The sequence below is a fragment of the Arachis stenosperma genome, chromosome 4 (genome assembly GCF_014773155.1).
Source record: "Arachis stenosperma cultivar V10309 chromosome 4, arast.V10309.gnm1.PFL2, whole genome shotgun sequence".
NCBI classification, from domain to species: domain Eukaryota; kingdom Viridiplantae; phylum Streptophyta; class Magnoliopsida; order Fabales; family Fabaceae; genus Arachis; species Arachis stenosperma.
Genome location: NC_080380.1, coordinates 143,576,350 through 143,595,745, shown reverse-complemented (window position 1 = coordinate 143,595,745; position 19,396 = coordinate 143,576,350). Strand labels below are relative to the sequence as shown.

General features: G+C 29.8%; 3 protein-coding genes across 4 annotated transcripts; all 3 read right to left on the bottom strand.

Moving 5' to 3' along the window:
• Positions 1–2,461: 2,461 nt before the first annotated feature.
• Positions 2,462–7,177, bottom strand: LOC130975792 (GDSL esterase/lipase At5g33370-like). Its single transcript, XM_057900528.1, has 5 exons — positions 6,919–7,177; positions 6,295–6,422; positions 5,649–5,891; positions 4,071–4,323; positions 2,462–2,763 (listed from the first exon to the last, which is right to left on the bottom strand). The coding sequence occupies exons 1-5, from the start codon at positions 7,175–7,177 to the stop codon at positions 2,531–2,533; spliced, it is 1,116 nt and encodes a 371-aa protein (XP_057756511.1). The 3' UTR covers positions 2,462–2,530.
• Positions 7,178–10,831: 3,654 nt separating this feature from the next.
• On the bottom strand, positions 10,832–13,521 carry LOC130975791 (AAA-ATPase ASD, mitochondrial-like). The gene is made up of 3 exons (XM_057900527.1): positions 12,807–13,521; positions 11,637–12,119; positions 10,832–11,295 (listed from the first exon to the last, which is right to left on the bottom strand). The coding sequence occupies exons 1-3, from the start codon at positions 13,366–13,368 to the stop codon at positions 10,832–10,834; spliced, it is 1,509 nt and encodes a 502-aa protein (XP_057756510.1). The 5' UTR covers positions 13,369–13,521.
• An 816-nt stretch (positions 13,522–14,337) lies between these two features.
• On the bottom strand, positions 14,338–18,849 carry LOC130973344 (uncharacterized). 2 transcript variants are annotated; one of them, XM_057897828.1, is made up of 14 exons: positions 18,721–18,849; positions 18,228–18,323; positions 17,953–18,122; positions 17,746–17,818; positions 17,585–17,659; positions 17,380–17,490; positions 17,112–17,154; positions 16,159–16,252; positions 15,854–15,956; positions 15,678–15,773; positions 15,530–15,562; positions 15,289–15,388; positions 15,058–15,142; positions 14,338–14,947 (listed from the first exon to the last, which is right to left on the bottom strand). In XM_057897828.1, exons 2-14 carry the CDS (start codon positions 18,309–18,311, stop codon positions 14,818–14,820), a joined length of 1,197 nt encoding a protein of 398 aa, XP_057753811.1. In that variant the 5' UTR covers positions 18,312–18,323; positions 18,721–18,849; the 3' UTR covers positions 14,338–14,817. The 2 variants fall into 2 exon arrangements, with proteins under 2 accessions (XP_057753811.1, XP_057753810.1); XM_057897827.1 differs by having other exon boundaries at positions 18,228–18,319; positions 18,721–18,843.
• Positions 18,850–19,396: the final 547 nt, after the last annotated feature.

The following is a 19,396-nucleotide window of genomic DNA, read 5'->3' as shown; positions in this document are numbered from 1 at the left end:
CTAACGACTTTTAACTATCAATTTTATATAAAATTAACTGTATTTGAGTTTCTACCTAGTTATATATGTCATATATACTATCCAATGTCATCTCTCCTGCGACAAGGATTCTTTAACCACTTTGAGTTCTTTCGCTCATATTTTTTCTGCCTTTCATGCACTTATATTCATTGAAATATATATAGGCAATACCACAATACGCATGGTTCCAATAACCCTTCTCAATGCTAGCTACATTATTAATTATTAATTATCTACCAAAGTTGACATTTATTTTGTGGGGCTGTGTGGTCCTAGGAAATAAGTAGACGTACAAGTTTCATGACTAAATCAAGTTCTCAGCATTGTAAATAGGGGTGGAACTTGATAAAATATTAGATCAAAGTTAAAAATATTTTTACAATAAAATAAAATAAAAATAAAAATTTTAAAATAATTAAACTAAAATTTATATATAAAAAATATTAAAATATAGGGAGATCATTGTCCTCCTTTCTCTCTGAGGCTCCGTCCCTAATTGTAGGTTGTTTGTTCAGGTTTTTAGGTTAAAAATGCATGTATAATAATTTAATGAAATCACCTTTAAACATTAATACCAATTATGATTCTAGTACAGTGCAATGACCGTTGTTACTAGTAAGTCAAAGAAAGGTGAAACTGAAAGACAAAAAATATCCCTCTAAAATATGACAAAAATACTAGGTCGTCGTCCATGTAATTTCAGTCAATAATGTAAGACCTGCAAACTGAAAGTCGCTTAGTCACTCATTATTTTCAATTATTATTATTATTATTATTATTATTATTATTATTATTATTATTATTAGGATTAATCTCTACGTACAAGTGTTTTGCGCTTACAAGCTTTACAAGTCTGAAGAAAATAAAACCCACTAAACGCGCTGCTATGTTACATGCCTCTTTAACAGACTTTTAAATCAATTCAAATCAATTAACACGCAAATATATAACTTCCATTTTATAAAAAATTTTGTTTTTTTTTTCGAATTTCTTGCTAAATTTGTTGGATCTTTTTCTTGTTTCGTTTTTTTCCATTTTCATGGTTTTTGAAATCAAGCTTTGAAATTGTTTTAAACAGAATGGAACTTTAGAAATACACCCAAACGATTACAGAAATACACCCAAACGGTTATAGAAAAGATTACAGAAATACACCCAAACGGTTACAGAAATACACCCAAAGAATTACAAAAATGCACCCAAAGGATTTAAGAAATACACCCAAAATATGGGGGAGACAGTATATTTCTTCTTGAAATCTTTTAATGTTTTGCTGGTTAAGGATGAGGCACATGGCAAAGACAATCTAAAAAAAACCTAGAAGAACAGTAAAACAGTACCTTGAATAATGTTTCTTCGTTTTTTCTGGTGATTTATATCTTTTTTTTTTCTATTTCTTCTACTTTTCGCGAGGAGTTGGAATGTGTCTTTTGTTTCCGGTTGAATCTTGACTGTTTGCATTTTAATTGAGGAAGAAGAGGAAGAGTGCGACATAATGAACGCGTGCGTTGGACGCTCGATTTTAAAGGACTGGTGCACGTGTTTTTTCTTGGACTTGGACCAACTTGTATAACTTGTAAACCAAATAGACTTGTATGTGTAGCAGACCTCTATTAGCAGACCTCTATTATTATTATTATTATTTCACGTTCTCATGCAACAATAGATACAATTATTTTAACGATCATACTATACATGTACACAAATTAAAAATCAATTATTAATTTGCTATTATACATAATGTACGTGTATAGAAATACATATTTTGTGTTTATAAGAAAATTAAATATTTTATTATAATAGATTTGATATTATATTATTATTGATTTGATTATTTTAATCGTTGATTACGTTGTTAAAAAAATATAAAATAATATATAAAATATAAATATAAACAAATTATAGTAGTTTATTTTTAGTGTTTATAGAATATTTTTTTATTTTTAGACCTATATTTTCGTTTCCTCTCTATATATGATCATTCTAGTATAATTATGTTACGGTAATTATAGTATTTTAAAAAGTGTTGTTAAAATTAAAATAATATTTTTTTATTATTAAATAATACTTTTTAAAAATAATATTTAAAAAAAATATTATCAAAATATAAAAAAATATAACTTTAATTTTAACAATACTTAAAAGCCGGAGATAATGAAAGTGGTCAAAATAGAGAGGGAAAGGAATGTGTTGGGTCAATAGTAGTTATCGGTTCTTTCCATCGTTGACTCGTTGTGGACATTGAATCATTCAAGATCATTAGAAGTAGTAGACATTTCTCTTCCAACCCCAACCACATACACATCAAATAACAAGTGACATAACAAGAGAACGAGTCAAATAAAACCGCCACAATAATAATAATAAGACAAGGGGGGCGTCATGGATGTAACATTATTGCCATTTGCCACCTTTCATTGTATAATAACAACTTGTAATATTACAAACAAATAAATAAAAATAACTGAATGTAAATAAATAATAAATAATATCTTCAATTGGTTGCTGATCATGTGGTAGCATCTAATTCCAAAATGGTGCTGAGGTTCATTGGGTTCATGTATATTGTAGAACCTGACATGATTCTTTCGACAATAATTCTATTAGCCCTTTCAGTTGGATGAAATGGATCCCAAAAGACAAACGTACTTCGGTCAGGGCACAAGTTGGAGCTTGGTGAACACACACCAAGTCCATTGTAAGGTCCTTGCCCACAACAAGCTACTTTTGATGTTGTGAATCCTGATCAATTCATTGGAATATATAGCTTCTCATCAAACTTTAATTTCAATGAATAAATGATATATAAGCGAAGATACAATCTAAAGTTGAAAAGTCTGAGGAGCGAATATTAATTCAGGCAATTAATTTTAAAAACCAGCTAACAATTAAAAAGAAATGAACAATAAAAATAAATATATGAAACATTCAAAACTTTAGTAGAAAAAATATTTAAAAGTAAAATAAATTAAAATTAATTTAGAATATAAAATTTAGGAATTATAATTTAAATAAGAATTTAGAATAATTTAAAATAAGTTAATAATCAAATTAGTTTCTAAAAGATAAGACATTCTTTAAATTTATTTCTGAAATATTTTTTTAATTAAATTAGTCTTTCAAAAATTTTGAATTAATCATATTTGTTCTCCAGTTACTCCATTAACAATTTTCTTCAAAGATTGATGATGTAAAACGGTAATTGATAATATATATAATACCTGATATGTCTAATTAGATATTGATCAAATATTTTTATAAAAATTTATTAATTTAGTCATTTCCCAATTAAAAAAATCATACTCTTAATATGACATAGTAACTAAATTTATAGATTTTCGTAAATATATTTAGTCAATGTCTAATTGAACATGTTATGTATCATGTATGCTATTAATTAACATTTCATATCATCATTCATTGACAAAAATTGTGAATAGAATAACTAATTGACAAATATAATTAATTTATAATTTTTAAAGAATTAATTTAATTAAAAAATTCTTTTAAGAACAAATTTAAAAAATGCTTAATTTAACTATTAATAACTCAATTTAAAATTTATATTAGTTAGGATTCAGAATTTAAAATTCAAGATTTCAGTTTTAGAGTAGTTGGAGGTGATGGAGATGGTCGGGAACAACAGAAGATGACAGGGATGACGCAGTAGTAATGAATAAAATTGTGGTGTGAGAGAAGAAATCAAAAGAGTAAAAGAATTGGATTATAAAAAATTATTGAGTTAAATAATATATTTTGATTCAAAATCCTAAATTAATAATAAAATCTATGAATTATACATTTTTTCTAATCTAAATCAACTTAATAAATGCATTTTATGTTTGAAATTCCCATTTATTTTTTACACTAATGAAAGAAATTAAAATAAGTCCTTGTAAAAGTAAGAAAAAAGTTATTAACATTATGAAATATTTAAAACTTTCATATTATTTAGTAATTGTATTAAAAATAATGTAATAATTAATCATACAAGAAAATATATAATAAGAAGAAGTCAAGTTAATTTTGAGAGTAGTTTAGATAATTACCAAATGCAGTTGGATTACTGATGAAGTCATTGTGCATTAGTGCAGTGTTAGCAGCGATAAAAACGTGTCTGCGAAGTCTGTTATTGAGGTTTGTAAGCATGCGTTGAAGTAGAGGGTTGTAGAGAGAAGCAGCTCTTTGGAGCTCACGTGAGCATTCACCATCTCTGCTTCTCATTGCCATTTCAGCCGGAGCACAACCCAGGGGACCCGTCCCTGTCACAATTACTCTCCTTCCTCCCATATCATATAGTTTCTGCATCACATTTATTTGATTTTTTCATCAACAAAGATGTAGTAGAATCTAGGTTTTCATTTCTCTAGACAGGTGAGGGGAGCTAATAATAATAATAATAGGAAAAAGAATTTTAAAAAATTCTGTAGAATTAAATTTGTTGTGCTAAATATTTGGTTTTTCACGGTATTTTAGAGCTCTATTTAAAAATTTGTTATTGACTAATGAGTTATTGCATGTAAAAGGCAGAATTCAAACCACCATCTTTGCTTATGCAAATTAGTGAATTAACTACTAAACCAACTCAACTTGATTTTTGTTGCGCTAAATATAATACTATATTAGTCATATACTGTGATACATGGACATTGACACGGATACGGAATACAATACGACACGGAACACACAGACATACAAATTTTAAAATCTTATAAGATACAAGATACATATATATATATATATATATATATATATATATATATATATATAAAATATAAAATATTTTTTAGATAAATTATAATGATATTTTGATATTTTTTATATTAAAACATAAATTAATTTTTTTATTATTTTTAATATTTTATTTTAATTATATAAAATATTTAAATTTTTTATTTTAATAAATAATAATATAACGTAATATGAAAGTAAAATATATTAAAAAAGAAATTAAATGTGACATTAACTGAATAAATAATTATATAAAATATAAATTAGAGAATGAATCAATGTTTTTATTCAAACAAGAGAATGCAATGAAAGATATATATATATATATATATATATATATATATATATATATATATATAGAGAGAGAGAGAGAGAGAGAGAGAGAGAGAGAGAGAGAGAGAGAGAGAGAGAGAGAGAGAGAGAGAGAGAGAGAGAGAGAGAGAGAGAGAGAGAGAGAGAGAGAGAGAGAGAGAGAGAGAGAGAGAGAACAGTTTACTGAATTTTATCCCCAAAAAAATGGTTTATTACAAACTTTTTCCATAAAGAATGATAGCGTTTAATTCTTTAATTTGTTTGGCTTTTGAGAGATATCAAACTTAATTTTGATATAGAATAAGTAACTTACAACTTCACATAAACAGAAGTAATGTGAACCAATCAAGCAATTCATATATACATTCAATAATATTTCAGTAGTTTTGTATTTTCAATATATATATATATGTAATGTATGTAAAGTAGTAAATGGAAACCATAACATTAGCAACAACACGTTGATGTGAAAATCGAATACTGAAAACTATAAACCTCAGAGACAATATATATATATATATATATAGCATCACCAATTTTCTCATGAGATATGACAATTCAAATGTTTCACTTTGTTTAATTACCTTCAAAATCTTTCGGTACTCAAAGATGAGAAGCTTGACATACTGTGGTAATCGATATTGACGAGACCTTGCTGAAGGAGAAACTAGATAGTAGTTGTTGACAAAATCATTGCCACCCACAGTTATGAGTATCAATGCACGTTTCACCAATCTTTTTGTCTTTGAAATTCCGATTAGTGCACTTAATCGCCTTTGATACTCTTCAAAATACTCTAGCTGTCTGTACATTCTTGTTATGTTCAACTGCAAATGTTAAATTAAGCTTATTGAAAAACTATTTTTTTTATTACCATAATTTTTATGATAAAAAGAATTAGATTTTAATTCTTGTTAAATATAAAATAATAAGGTAAACTGTATATTTTTTTCGTAGCTCAAGAAAAATAATTTTGTAATAATTTAAGTTGAATTAGTTTTTCAACCAAATCTACTAAAAAAAAATTTATATATTAAAGAAATAAAATTCTTAGTTTATTTTTTTATGGTATAGCATTATTACTCAATTAGATTACTTCAATGCCAAGTCAACAATTCAACATATATAGTTGGTTGTGTGTCAATGTCACATTCAATAGAATATCTGCACTTTAATTTTAATCGTAAGCAATGAGTAATCATTAGTTAATTAATTAATTAATTAACTTACAAACTGAACTCCAGTATCATTAAGGATTCCAACTCCAGCTGAAGCAAAATTGGCACCAACTAGGAGCTTCTCTCCTTTAAATTCCGGACTCAAGTATGGCAATGTAGATTCGGCACCAAGTCTCATACCTGAACCAAGCTTGTTATAGATACATCATGAGTACTAAGATGATGAAAATAATAATAATGATAATAATTAACATGAATTTAATTTTCATGCGTTATTAGTATAAAATAGTTTTACATAAATAATTAATTATATATATAATATCACATCAATAATTAAAAATTGTTAGATAATAATTTTTTTTAGTTGCCTATATATTTTTAGTTCGAAGGGTCAAAGTTCTATTTAAGGGTCTATTGCTGATTAATGGGTTGCTGTATGTACAAGGCACGATTCAAATTTTCGACACTTGTTTAGGTGAACAAGTAAGTTGACCACTCAACTAACTCAAATTATTTCGTTAGATAATAATTTAATTAATCAAATATGTCAAATCACTTCTTCATATAAAGATAACCATGCGTAAGTCTAAATAAATAAATTTAATTAAATAAACATGTAAAATTCTTTACATTATAAAAAATTAAACTCTAATTAACATGTATATTATTACTTAACTGATGAAATCAGGAATGTTGTAGCCATTAGAGAAACGACCAGTTGGTGTGCGAGTTGGAAAATCAATACCATAAGGAGGTGAATCAGCACGAGCAGTTGTAAACAAATAGTTGTTGTTTCCATTATCAACAAGTGAATCTCCAAACACAAAGAATGCCCTTGGCCTAGCTTCAACACTACTAGGTACATTAATAATAACATTCATAAGTACCAAAAATACCATACCAAAATCAACCAATAATAACGTTTTTGTTGCCATTGCAATGAACGGATATGTAGCTTTATTATCTCGGATGATTCAAGTATTCATATATCAATATATATATATATACTAATTTCTACCCCATATATATATTTAGGCACATACGTTTTTTGTTGTTAGCATTGGACCCCACTTTTTGGTGCACTTCAATTTTATTTAACGTTTCTAAAGTTCTACTTCTAAAAATTGTGGCAATTTAACTAGCTTAAATGAGATAATTGATTGGTATTAAGTATTAACATGGATACGTAGTTATTAGGAGTATGTGACAACAATGTGTGTGTATGTATTAATATATGCATACTACTTTGATTTCGTACCGACCAATAATTTGGATGAATTAAAGATTAAAAAGCTAAAAATGATGAGTTTTTATATTTGGGCCTTGTTTTGAATTTTGATGCTACTAAAAGAAATTTAAATACAGGAGCTAAGACTGCGGTGCAATTTGTTTTCACAATCAATTGTGAAATGTCCATTATACCTCCCTCTTTCCCACTTCTGAGGCGATTAAAATTCTTCTATTAATGGCATAAAGTATAAACTCTTAGAGTAGTGAACTATGTTTTGAAAAAGAGAAAGTATAGAAAATTAATTTTTAGTTAGTTAATATTAATTAATTTATTATTTTTAATTCTAAAAATTTTTTATTTTTAAAAAATTTATAATTTATAATTTGAGGTTTAGAGTTAAGAATTTATGATTTAGAATTTAATATTTAAACTAAATAAAATATTTAAAAAAATAGATAATGCTAGCTGAAAAAAATTGGCTTCTTAACATATTACTCTTTGAAAAATCACTAATTAATAAATTTACAAAGGAATAAATGAAAGTTAAAATTGTTCACTCTCTTTTAGAAAATATTAAAAATTAAGCAGGTTTAATTTATTCTAAAAGTTAATTTAAAATATAATAATTGTTTTTTTTTTAAGATTACGTGGGACTTTATAGAAAAAATTCTTTAATCGAAGACTTTTAACCATCTCATGTAGATTCAAATTAAGGTATGTTAAAATTGCACTAGTAAAACTTAAATATCGATACTTTTAAAGAAATAAAAGAAAAAATAATGCATGAAATTAATATATACAAATCGATCAAGAGTGCAATTTGTTGTGTGTGCCATAATATAACGCTCCTCTAATAAGTATCAATGTATATTGATTATTGAGTTAATTATTTATTTAGGTGCATACTATAGTAGAAAGGAAAAATATAAAGAAAATGATTTTTTTTTATAAATAATTAGATAGTGAAAACTCAGGTGTAGTCGACTTTATGTGAAGTTGATAGATGAGAGCCGTTAGATGAAATCTAACGGCTCTCAGTTATCAACTTTACGTGAAGTTGACTGCACCTGAGTTTCCACTTATATCTAAAAAATATATCATTCTATTTTCACTAATTTTTTAAGATAGATTAAACTTTTTTTTAGGATTAATATTTTTTTCGTCCCTAAATTCTGGGATAAAAATCAAATTCGTCTCCAACTTTTTTTTATTATTAAAATCATCCTCAACTTTATTAAACGTTATAAAATCATAATTTTTTAAAATTTTAGACTAAAATACCCTTAATCATTATCTTTCCCCTTTACCCTCTTCACTCTACTGTTTACCTCAACCACCTCCCTACTCAATTCTCTCCGGTCTCCATGCAAATCTTCAACAATAGCAATACCAACTTTTTTTTGTAATTTCAAAAAAATCAAACAAAGCCAACACAAAATCAAGAATAACAATATATCCAGATTCAAAAATCCACTACAATAATAACACCAATTATTTTTTTTTAATTCCAAAAAAATCAAACAAAGCTAACACAGAATCAACAACAACAATATATTCAGATTCAAAAATCCATCGACAACAACACTACATTCAAATTCAAGATAAAAAATTCAAAAATTCAATCCTTCAAATTCGAGAGAGAACACAGAAAAGAGAGAATAGAGAAGAGAGAAAAAAAGAGAGAATATGAACCCCAGATGTTTCAGATCTGAAAAACAAGTCTTCTCTTTTTCATCTCCTTCTTCCCAGAGGTTCTAGATCCATATGCCACATGAACCTCAAACCCTTTTTATCCCGAAAACCCTCTTCAAGCAGAAAACATGAACACAACCCTCGATCTCTCTCGCTGAACGACGATCATGAAAGAAAGCATTCGCTAGTCCTCGTGGAACCTTTACCGTGACTCATGACTCGCGACCGAAGCAACGACGAAGACGACAGACAGCTGCAACGACTCGTGTCTACCTGACTTGTCCTCGCCAGAACCTGCACTCGTGACGACAGAAAGCTTCCTTCCCTACCTTTCATTTTCAGTTCCACTCCAATTCAGTTCTTGCGGATAGATCCGAACCGTTATAATTTCTCTGGGTCATGTCTCCGCTTCAAGTTGAGGCTCCACAAGAACTCTGCACAACGGTGATTGGCGTCAATGATTCAATACTGGCTATTGCTCTGCTTTATTTCCTTCTTCTTTCTTTTCTTTTCTTTTTTTTTCTCTCTGTTTTTCTCTTTTTTTGTTTTGCGTCTTTTAATTTTTTTTTTGTTTTAAGTGGGAGAGGTAGAGTAGGGTGGTTTATTTTTTTAAATATTTTTTATTTTTATTTAAAGATAAAATTATTTCAAAAATTATTATTTATAAATAAAAGAATAATTTTATAACATTTTATAATGTTAAAGATAATTTTAATAAAAAAAAGTCAAAAACAAATTTAAATTTTAGCCCAAATCTTAGAGACTAAAAAAAAAGTATGTACTTAACCCATTATACTATCTCCGTACAAAAGTCTTTTCATGGTTGAATTGGCAATTTATTTATGCTTGTTGAAAAACAAAAAGGCAGCTATAATAAAAACTAACAAGTAGCAAATAAAATCGTTATTAATATATAAGATACAATACAATACACCCATATACATGCCCATTGAACGCCTATGCAATCTTTACAAACCATATATATATACTATATTATAATTTATAAAATAAATAGTTAAATTAATCTCTAAAATTTTTTTTTTAAAAATTAATTTTTAAAAATATTTTTTAATTAAATTATCCTTTAAAAATTTTAAATTAGTTATTTTAGTTTTTTTGTCACTCTCATTATTAACAATATCAAAATTTGTTGATGTGACACGTTAAGTAATACTACAACACATCTAATAGTTCTAATTGACGACCAATATGATAAATTTTTGAAACTAGATCAAATCAACCCCAAATTGAAGGATTCCAATATCTCAAGTTCTTCTCTTAATTAGGTTTTGATTTGATTTAATTTCATAAGTTTATCATGCTAATAGTCAATTAAAACTCTTATGTGTGTTGTAATATCACTTAACGTACCACATTAATAAATGTTGGCGCCATTAACAAAGAAGATGACAGAAGGACTAATGTAATTAATTTAAAATCTTTAAAAGATAAATTTGATTAAAAAAATCTTTTAGAAACTAATTTAAAGAAAGAATAATCTTTTAAAGACGAATTTGACCATTTACTCATAATTTATACTACTATTCCAGTAACTCAAAGCATGCATACACCATTTCATGTATCATTGGAATCATGATATCATGTACAAAACAAAACCACATTTGGATCTCTATTTGTTTGTGGCTTTATTTACCTTATTCCAAAATCAGTGGATGAAACCATTCTCTTTCACTCCATTATTATTCTTCAACTCTCCATTTTCCCTCTCTTTCTCCTCCTTCAACCTTGATTCTTCTTCATCCTCCTCCTCCTTCTTCTTCTTGGCACTCTCAAGAAACTCAATCAAGTTCTTCAAACATATCTCCGAATCATCAGAGTTCGATTTCGGCATGATCTTCTCAGCAACATCAGCAGGTGTAACATTCACTTCACCCAACAACCTCTCAACAATGGAAAACAAGTGATGGTGATGGTGATCATCAATGTCCAAGTAGTTTGTTGCAAGAACCTTAAAAGCTTCAAAGCAACAATAAGACAACTCAATGTGTTTGTCCATTCTTCCACTCCTAATGAGTGCTGGATCAAGCTTGTCCACAAAATTTGTGGTGAAAACTATGATCCTCTCTCCAGCACAAGCTGACCAAATACCATCAATGCAATTCAATAGCCCTATATATAATAATAGATTAATAGTGACACAGATCAAGAAAATTTCACCACCTCAAAGTTAAATTATAAATTAAATTATTCTGTTAATTTTTATAATTTTTTTAAATTTGTAATTAAATTTTTATATTTTAAAAATTTTTTAGTTAAATTCTTACACAAGTTGAATGTTTTTAAATCACAAAGATATAATTATAAATTGTCAACTAGTTATAACTCAAATGACACGTTATTCTCATATTCACTTAAAAGATTGGGGGATTGGGGTTTTACTCCTAAATTACTTCTATATAAATATATAATTGAACTAAAGAAAAATATATAGTGGGGGCATAAGTTCCTACCTGATAGTGTTACTTTACTATCCTTATTCTCTTCTTCAGCATTTTTAACAGGATCTTTATTAGATTCATCATTATCTTGATTCCCTTTCCCATTTCTCTTGTTTCTCCTTTTTCCGGTGAGATCAAGGGAACAATCAATGTCCTCAATCACCAAGATAGACTTGCTTGATGTCTCAATCAATAGAGTCCTCAATTGTGTGTTGTCCTTCACTGATGTTAACTCAAGATCATAGACATCATAGTATAGGAAATTCGCCATTGCGGCTATCATGGTTGATTTTCCGGTACCTGGAGGACCATATAGCAAATACCCTCTTTTCCATGCCTTGCCAATTTTGGCATAGTACTCTTTTCCCTTCTTGAACTTAATAAGATCATTTATTATCTCTTCCTTCTTATTTGGCTCCATGGCTAATGTGTCAAACCTTGCAGGGTGCTCAAATGTCACATTGCTCCACTTTGCTCTGTTCCATCCATACCAACCTTTGTTGCACAGATATAGGTAAAAAAGTATTCAGCAAGATTCAATACAGAAAATTTACTAATACTTTGTTTTCCTTGGTTGTTTGGAAAAAAAAAACGGGGAGGGGGATTTTTATTATTTCTTATAGAATAAATACAGGAACTAACTTTTAATTAGTCAATTTTTTATTATAAATTTATTTTGAAGGATTTAGAATTAAGAATTTAAGATATAAAATTTAAAATTTAAAATAAAAGATAATTTTAAAAAAATTAACTGATATTGATCTAAAAAAATTACCTTTCAAGTTGAATTTTTTTTAACAATATCTAGTTCTGAGACTAATAAGTATGTAAAAATGAGAATATGATGATCAAAAATATTATTCTTTAAATATAAAGCTTTTTTAATTTTAACATATAATTTACTTTTAATGCACTAAACAATATAAAAAAATTTTACACGTGCATCAAATTACGTAGCATTAGGTCGATAAAATAATTACTTTCAACCATCAACGCGTGAATGATCATGTAAACAAACCAACGTGATCAAATAATTGTGTAAGATAGTTATCAGTACATCAAAATTAACCTTTTTAACATATGCATAACTTTAGAAATAGTATATAGTAAAGCCTTAAAGTATGTGCAGAAGTTCTATGAAAATTTTGAAGTATTCATGCATAGAAGGTAGATAATACCAACCAGTGCTGCAATTGTTGGTGTAGAGCTTCAATTGCCTGTTCTTGATCTTGATTGCTTTCCCTTCTTCCAAGACATGAGGGATGTAAGAGTGAGCAATGAGGTCCCTATAACGATTGTGAAAGCTTAAAGTGTAGTATCTCTTCTCATCAGAAGCTGGATAGAACGAAAACGACTGCGTTTTGAGTGTGGTTTTGTTTAAGAGCCACCAAACCTTAACACCTTTGAACTCATCACTCACTTCTTCACTGTCATCCATGCTCAGTACTACCGGGGTTTGGCTGTCCTTGACCACTTCCGCCTTCAGCCTTTTCGCGCTGAGGGAAGAGGTGGCGCTCAGGTATGTTTGGATGGCCGTGAAGGCCTCGCTTCGCTTGAGGCGCTCGCCGGCGAACTCAGGGAAGGTTATTTGGATGTATGGAGACAAGAAGGAAGCTAGTTTGTGTGTGTACTTTTGGACATTCATACGGAGGTGAGGAGGGAAGAATTTCTCAAACATGGCATACATGAACATTATGGTAGCCATTATTGATCCTATTTTTGACCACATTTCCTCAAACCCCATTTTTTCCCTTCCTAAGTGTTAATTACACTAAGATTTGTTTGTCATGCAGCATATATAATAAAGGATTTAGCAAGTAAGAATCTCTAGTTTTCTGTGGGCGATCAATTTCTTAGGTCTTAACTTGGTACTTGGCCATCAGATTAAATGGCCTAATATTCATAGTGCCTCACTTCCAAATATATAATACTTGATGAATACAAATATCACATTACTTGGTTATAATGGGCCAATAAAAAATGAGATTGAACAGATACATCACTAGTATAAGTGATGATTGCACAAACAACGTATAGAACCACTCATGGACTCATGGTTATTCACATTTAATGGGCAGTAAGGGGTTTTATTTGAGCAGTTGCTGGTTCCAAAGAGTGCAAATCATGCATGCTTATGAATGGGTATGTGTGTGTCATTCACTCTTTCATACTAAATGAATAAAATTGCCAAATTTGTCCCTAAAAAATCACTAATTCTCTAAATTAGTTTTCAAAAGTTTTTTTTATTCTAATGCGTTCTTCAAAAATTTTAAGTTGATCACATTAGTTCTTCCGTGACACCACAACACATATCTAAAAGTCCTAATTAGCTACTAACATGATGAGTTTATGGAATTATATCAAATCAATCGCAAATTGAGAAATTTCATTGCCGCAAAACCCCTCTCAATTTGGGATTAATTTGATTTAATTTCATAAACTTATTGTGTTAATAACTAATTATGATATTGTGGTCAATATGATAATCACTAAACGTACCACAACAGCAAATTTTGACGTTGTTAGTAACGAAAACAACAAAGAATAATATGATAAATTTAAAATTTTTAAAAGACAAATTTAATTAAAAAAAAACTTTCAAAAACCAATTTTAAAAAACGATTAATTTTTCATAAACGAACTTAAACTACTCCACTGATTATCACTTTTGTCTGTTCTTCCAACTAGTTGTACCATTTTTAAACGAAAAATGTCAATTAGCTTGCGTCACACAAAAAAACATTTGTCAACCATTATTTGTTCACATTTACATTGAATAATATATTTCACCGTAGATAGCATTCTCTCCACTAGTGAAAATCGTTGCATACTTTTAACCTTTCTATGGTTGAAGAGATAATGCCAAAAGCCCAAAAGTGATTTGGCTTCTACTAAAAGTGAAAATCCTTGCATACTTTAATCTTTCTTTGGCTGAAGAGATAATATAAAGAAGATGTGGCAACATATTCTAGTTAGATTTCTATGGCTGTGTAATGTTGTTCCTTCTTAAAAGTGTGGGCACCGAAAACAACATAAGCTAGCTTAAATTAATCAAAATCTCTTAGGCACATCTTATCCTGAATAGATATGGAGTAAATAGAGCAAAATTTTGGCTTGCACGGGCAAGAAATTAAATTTCCTTTGGTAGTGTTGGAAAATTGATACAACATATGTTTCTGTCTACCAACCATGATTATGAGGCTGCAGCAGATGATCTTTGAGTCTTCAATCCGAACAGATTCTCAAATAACTTTGGAGCCATAGGTGGAAGATTCATGGGTTGAGGGGCCATAAAGTTTACTATCTTTTCATGAACATTATACCTTCAACATCAAATTATTCAAAAGCTTGTTCAGTTAATATGATGAAAGAAACACACCGTACAAACATACCCAGGGAAAGAAACTCAAAAGTATTGGCAGTCTCTTGATACCTTATCTTGCGGCTTTTTGAGGCACGGCGATCAACAATTTTTCGTTTCTTTTTTTGCATTCTCTTCAACGCATAAAATGCTGTCTCTATAAAAGAGAAACAACAGAAAATGAGGTATTTGACGTACACTATTAAAGAACAGAGTTTAAGGGCATAATATTCAGCCAGGAAATTAAAAACACTGGCGAAAAAAGAGCTATATGTGAAGATTTTCAGCCACAAAGTGTTTTACCAGATGAATTAGGATCAACTGTCTCAAAAAATTCTTTCAGTAATTGCTGATAAAATTCAGAATCATCCAGAAGTTCAGGATCACCATCAGTTTGTGCTTCCTGAGCAGAGTGAATTATAAAACAATGTCATGTTTAAAACTACAATGATTAGAGAGAACATTACTTGCTAATCATCACTTACTAGGCACACAATTGCTGACAAATCAATACTAAAATTAACCAGTAATGTATAATTCTTACCTCGTCTTTCATGTTATCCTTAACCTCGTGAACCTGGACAGTGGAGATACATGCCAGTGAGTAGACATGATGGTTAAAAGTAAAGCCTAGCATACTCTGAAATCCACAGAACGCTTCTATAACAACTAAGATTAAGCGACCAACTTACAGATCCAAATACACTAACAGCAGATTTTCTCAACCGCATCTGTTTGATCATTCTACTGGGGTCCCTCATATAAGCAGCGACTTGATTAGTTATATCCTGTTATGAAACAACATATTATGAGTAAAATAACATGCCTCTCACATTGCAAAATCCTCAGCTCACTTTCAGAACCTGACCTGATTAAACGCATGCAATTTTCCTTTAATGGCAGCAGCACCAGTTGTCACTTGTGTCATCCTCTGCCATTTGTTGATTGACTTGTCTCTGAAAGATGCTATTCTACAAGATACAATACAACAATGAACGGAATCAGCCAGATAAACATGCATGAAGATTGTATCGCAATGTTGTAAGAAAAATTCAAAATACTAAAATTTTTCAATTATACATGAAAAGAAGAGCTAAGAATCTTAATGATGCACCGAATTGAAAAAATTCATGCTGCACACAATTAGTACGCACTTAAAAATTACAATAATACCTCTTATGTGTCTGAGAAATCTGTGACCATTCTTGATCAAAATTGTCATCCAAATTCTTAGAGACTTTCAAATCTTTTGATGACCTCTCTAGACCTTCAAGAGAAAGGAAAAACTCTCTTTAAAAAGGACAAGAAAAAAAATGAAGAAGCCCCTAAAAATTGAAATATTAAGGACCGAAAAAAAATTGAATTATCTTTAAACTGGAAAGGAGTAACCAGCCACCAAGAACTCTTCTTGTTAAGCTATATTTTTTTGTTTGATTCAGTCATAGCAGAACAAATTATTTTGGCTAAAAGAGAGGAATCACCCAAAAATATTTGTACATGACCCGTGCCACCCATTCCTATGACTGTATATTAAGCACAAAATAGATTCACCAGATAGTTAGGTAATTCTTCCATGCATACACTTTTTCTTCCCTCTCAAAACTTATGATTTTCAACTTCAAACAGTGTCATTTTCCCAACTTTGTTCTCTCCATTCATGCAACTATTTTGCATAAAATGTTTTATTCCTTGATTGACTAATGTGATTAGAACCTCACTTCAATGATCAAATAGATGAATGATAATGATAGGTCAGTCATACTCTGGACAGAAACCCTTGTAACATTCAACTTCAAACAGTGTCATTTTCCCAACTTTTGTTCTCTCCATTCATGCAACTATTTTGCATAAATGTTTTACTCCTTGATTGACTAATGTGATTAGAACCTCACTTCAATGATCAAGTAGATGAATGATTATGATAGGTCAGTCATACTCTGTGGACAGAAACCCTTGCAACAAAATCCATACACCTAAAGCAGTTATAATGCTTGTATTATCTCCATTTCTTACAAGCATCAAATAAACAAGACCTTAACATAGCATGAAATGATAGCAAGCGAATGAGGATAAAATCATATAAGAAACTAGAAAGGAAAAAAAGTACTATTAAAGAAATCAATTACCGCTTGTGGCTTGGGTAATAGATGGGTTCTTTTCAAATAGAGCCTGCAATGAGGAAAGTAGTGTCAGTATTATTGAAACTAGGGAAGCCTAAACATAATGTTGTACATATGATAATCTAATATCTTCATAATCTTCAAATGAGACAACTATCATATTATGTATTAGATATGAAACAATAAAGTTACTAAAACACATACATGAAACAAGCATAAAAAACTTGTATTTTTTTTTATCTTTCATATATAAGTTCCAAGTCAAGAAACACACCTCTTGGAGTTCCAATATAGAATCTAAAGTCTCCTTGGAAGAAGTAATCAAATCTGAGTATGCTACTCTAACATTTTCATCTGCTTCACAAAATGAAGACTTGACTGGATCCTGCAGACAATATTCCATGTTATCATCAGTCATGAAACTCAAATATGGTGAATAGCAAATTGCACTAAATCTTAAAATTGGGATAGGAAAAGACCTGAGGTAACCTATTTGAACTTGAAAATGGCTTCTGAAGTAAGAACCTAAGCTCAAGAATTTTGTACCAGAGGGCCTTGAAGACAGAAGTCAGTGATGTTAATATAAAACCAAAACAGAAAGAAAAAATGTTCATTAACTATATCTAAACAAAATTATCACCTTTTGGCTTTTTACAGCTTGTCCTTTAAGGAGATCTTCATCCTTATGATGCTTCAAATTCTTCAAATCAAATCTAGAGAATGGAGACAGAACGTTATTTTTCCATAATTCATAATCCACACAATCATATGGATTGAAAAGGGAACATAATAGGTTCATCATAACTTAAGTGCTACAGAATAACACTATAAGGTTAAGAATTCTTACAGCTCCTGGTGATGAAGATCCCTATACTCTTTCTCAAGTTGTTCCATCTCATCATTGTTCCATCCACTTTGGTCTTCCTCGTCTGTTCCCTCCTCTCCATCTTCTTCCTCTTCTCCTTGTTCCTCCTCACCATAATCATCGTCGTCAAAATCATCTTTTTCCTGCTCCATCTGCATCACAAAAACAACCCCTCAATCACAAAATAAAAAATAATGAACCTCTCTCTATACTTGCACAACATTCTAGAAACGTTGCATCACCAACACTTGACTTACCTCTTCAAACTCCATATCATTGTAGTCATCCGAATCGCTGTCACTTTTTCGCATCTTCTTAGATTTCTTTGCGGATAATCCCATTATCAAGCCTAACTTTCAAAAAAGAGAGAAAAATAAAGTTTTCCATCAAACTCAAAATACAATAAAAGGAAACTACAATTACAGGGAGAGTAAATGAGTATGCAAACAGGTAAGTATCCCTTAATCCATGTGAACCTTAGCACTAAAAGTAACACCAAGAAGCAAGTAATGACAGAAGCTCTATCTCTATTCACTTAGTAACTACGAATAGTTCAATGTTCCAAATGGTGCTCATAAAATATACCGTTCTCTACGCTCTAAATTGTTTCAGATTTCAAATTCATTAACATATGAATCGAAAAAAAGTAAAAAGAAACATGTTATTAGAAAGAATAAAAAGGAAGCTTCAAAATACAGAGTGAAAATTTATTAATAAAAACAAATAAGAAAATAAGAGAAAAGGAATTACAGGAAGGAGCAGATGAAACGATGATAGAGGACGGTTGTGGTGAGCTGGGGGAAGTGGCGGCGGAGGTGGCGGTGGCGGTGGCGGTGGCGGGACTTCGGGTTCTCAGCTCTGTTGTTTTATATCGAAGTGTTCCGAGCTGTGTGCTTCGTGGTTTTAGAATGATATAGGTTATGGACTCGGGTATCATAACTAAGGCCCAATATGAACCTTGATGCAGTTAATTGGGCCGTGATCAGCCCAAATAGAAAAGTCAATTGGGCTGGGCTGGGCTAGGCTGGGCTAGGGCAGTCAATATTATACTTTGATAATACTCTCCAAAAATATTACTTTACTAATTTATACTTTAGGAAGAGTTTCTAGCGTACCTGAAATATCGGTGTTCTAGTTGTTTTAACCGTTGATCTAAATTATAAAATATATATATAATATATATTAATTAAAATCAACAGTTAAAATAATTAAAACACATGTTCTAAATATACTTAAAATTTTTTTTTATACTTTAATTTATTATTTGTAACTTTTATTTTAGTAAATCTTATATTCCAAACATTAGTTATTTCGTTAAAGTATATTTAATATTAAATCATTTTTGTATAGTTCATCTCATGCACCGTATATGTACAAAATACTATTAATTAATATAATCTAGATTACTTGATAGACTAATTTAGCC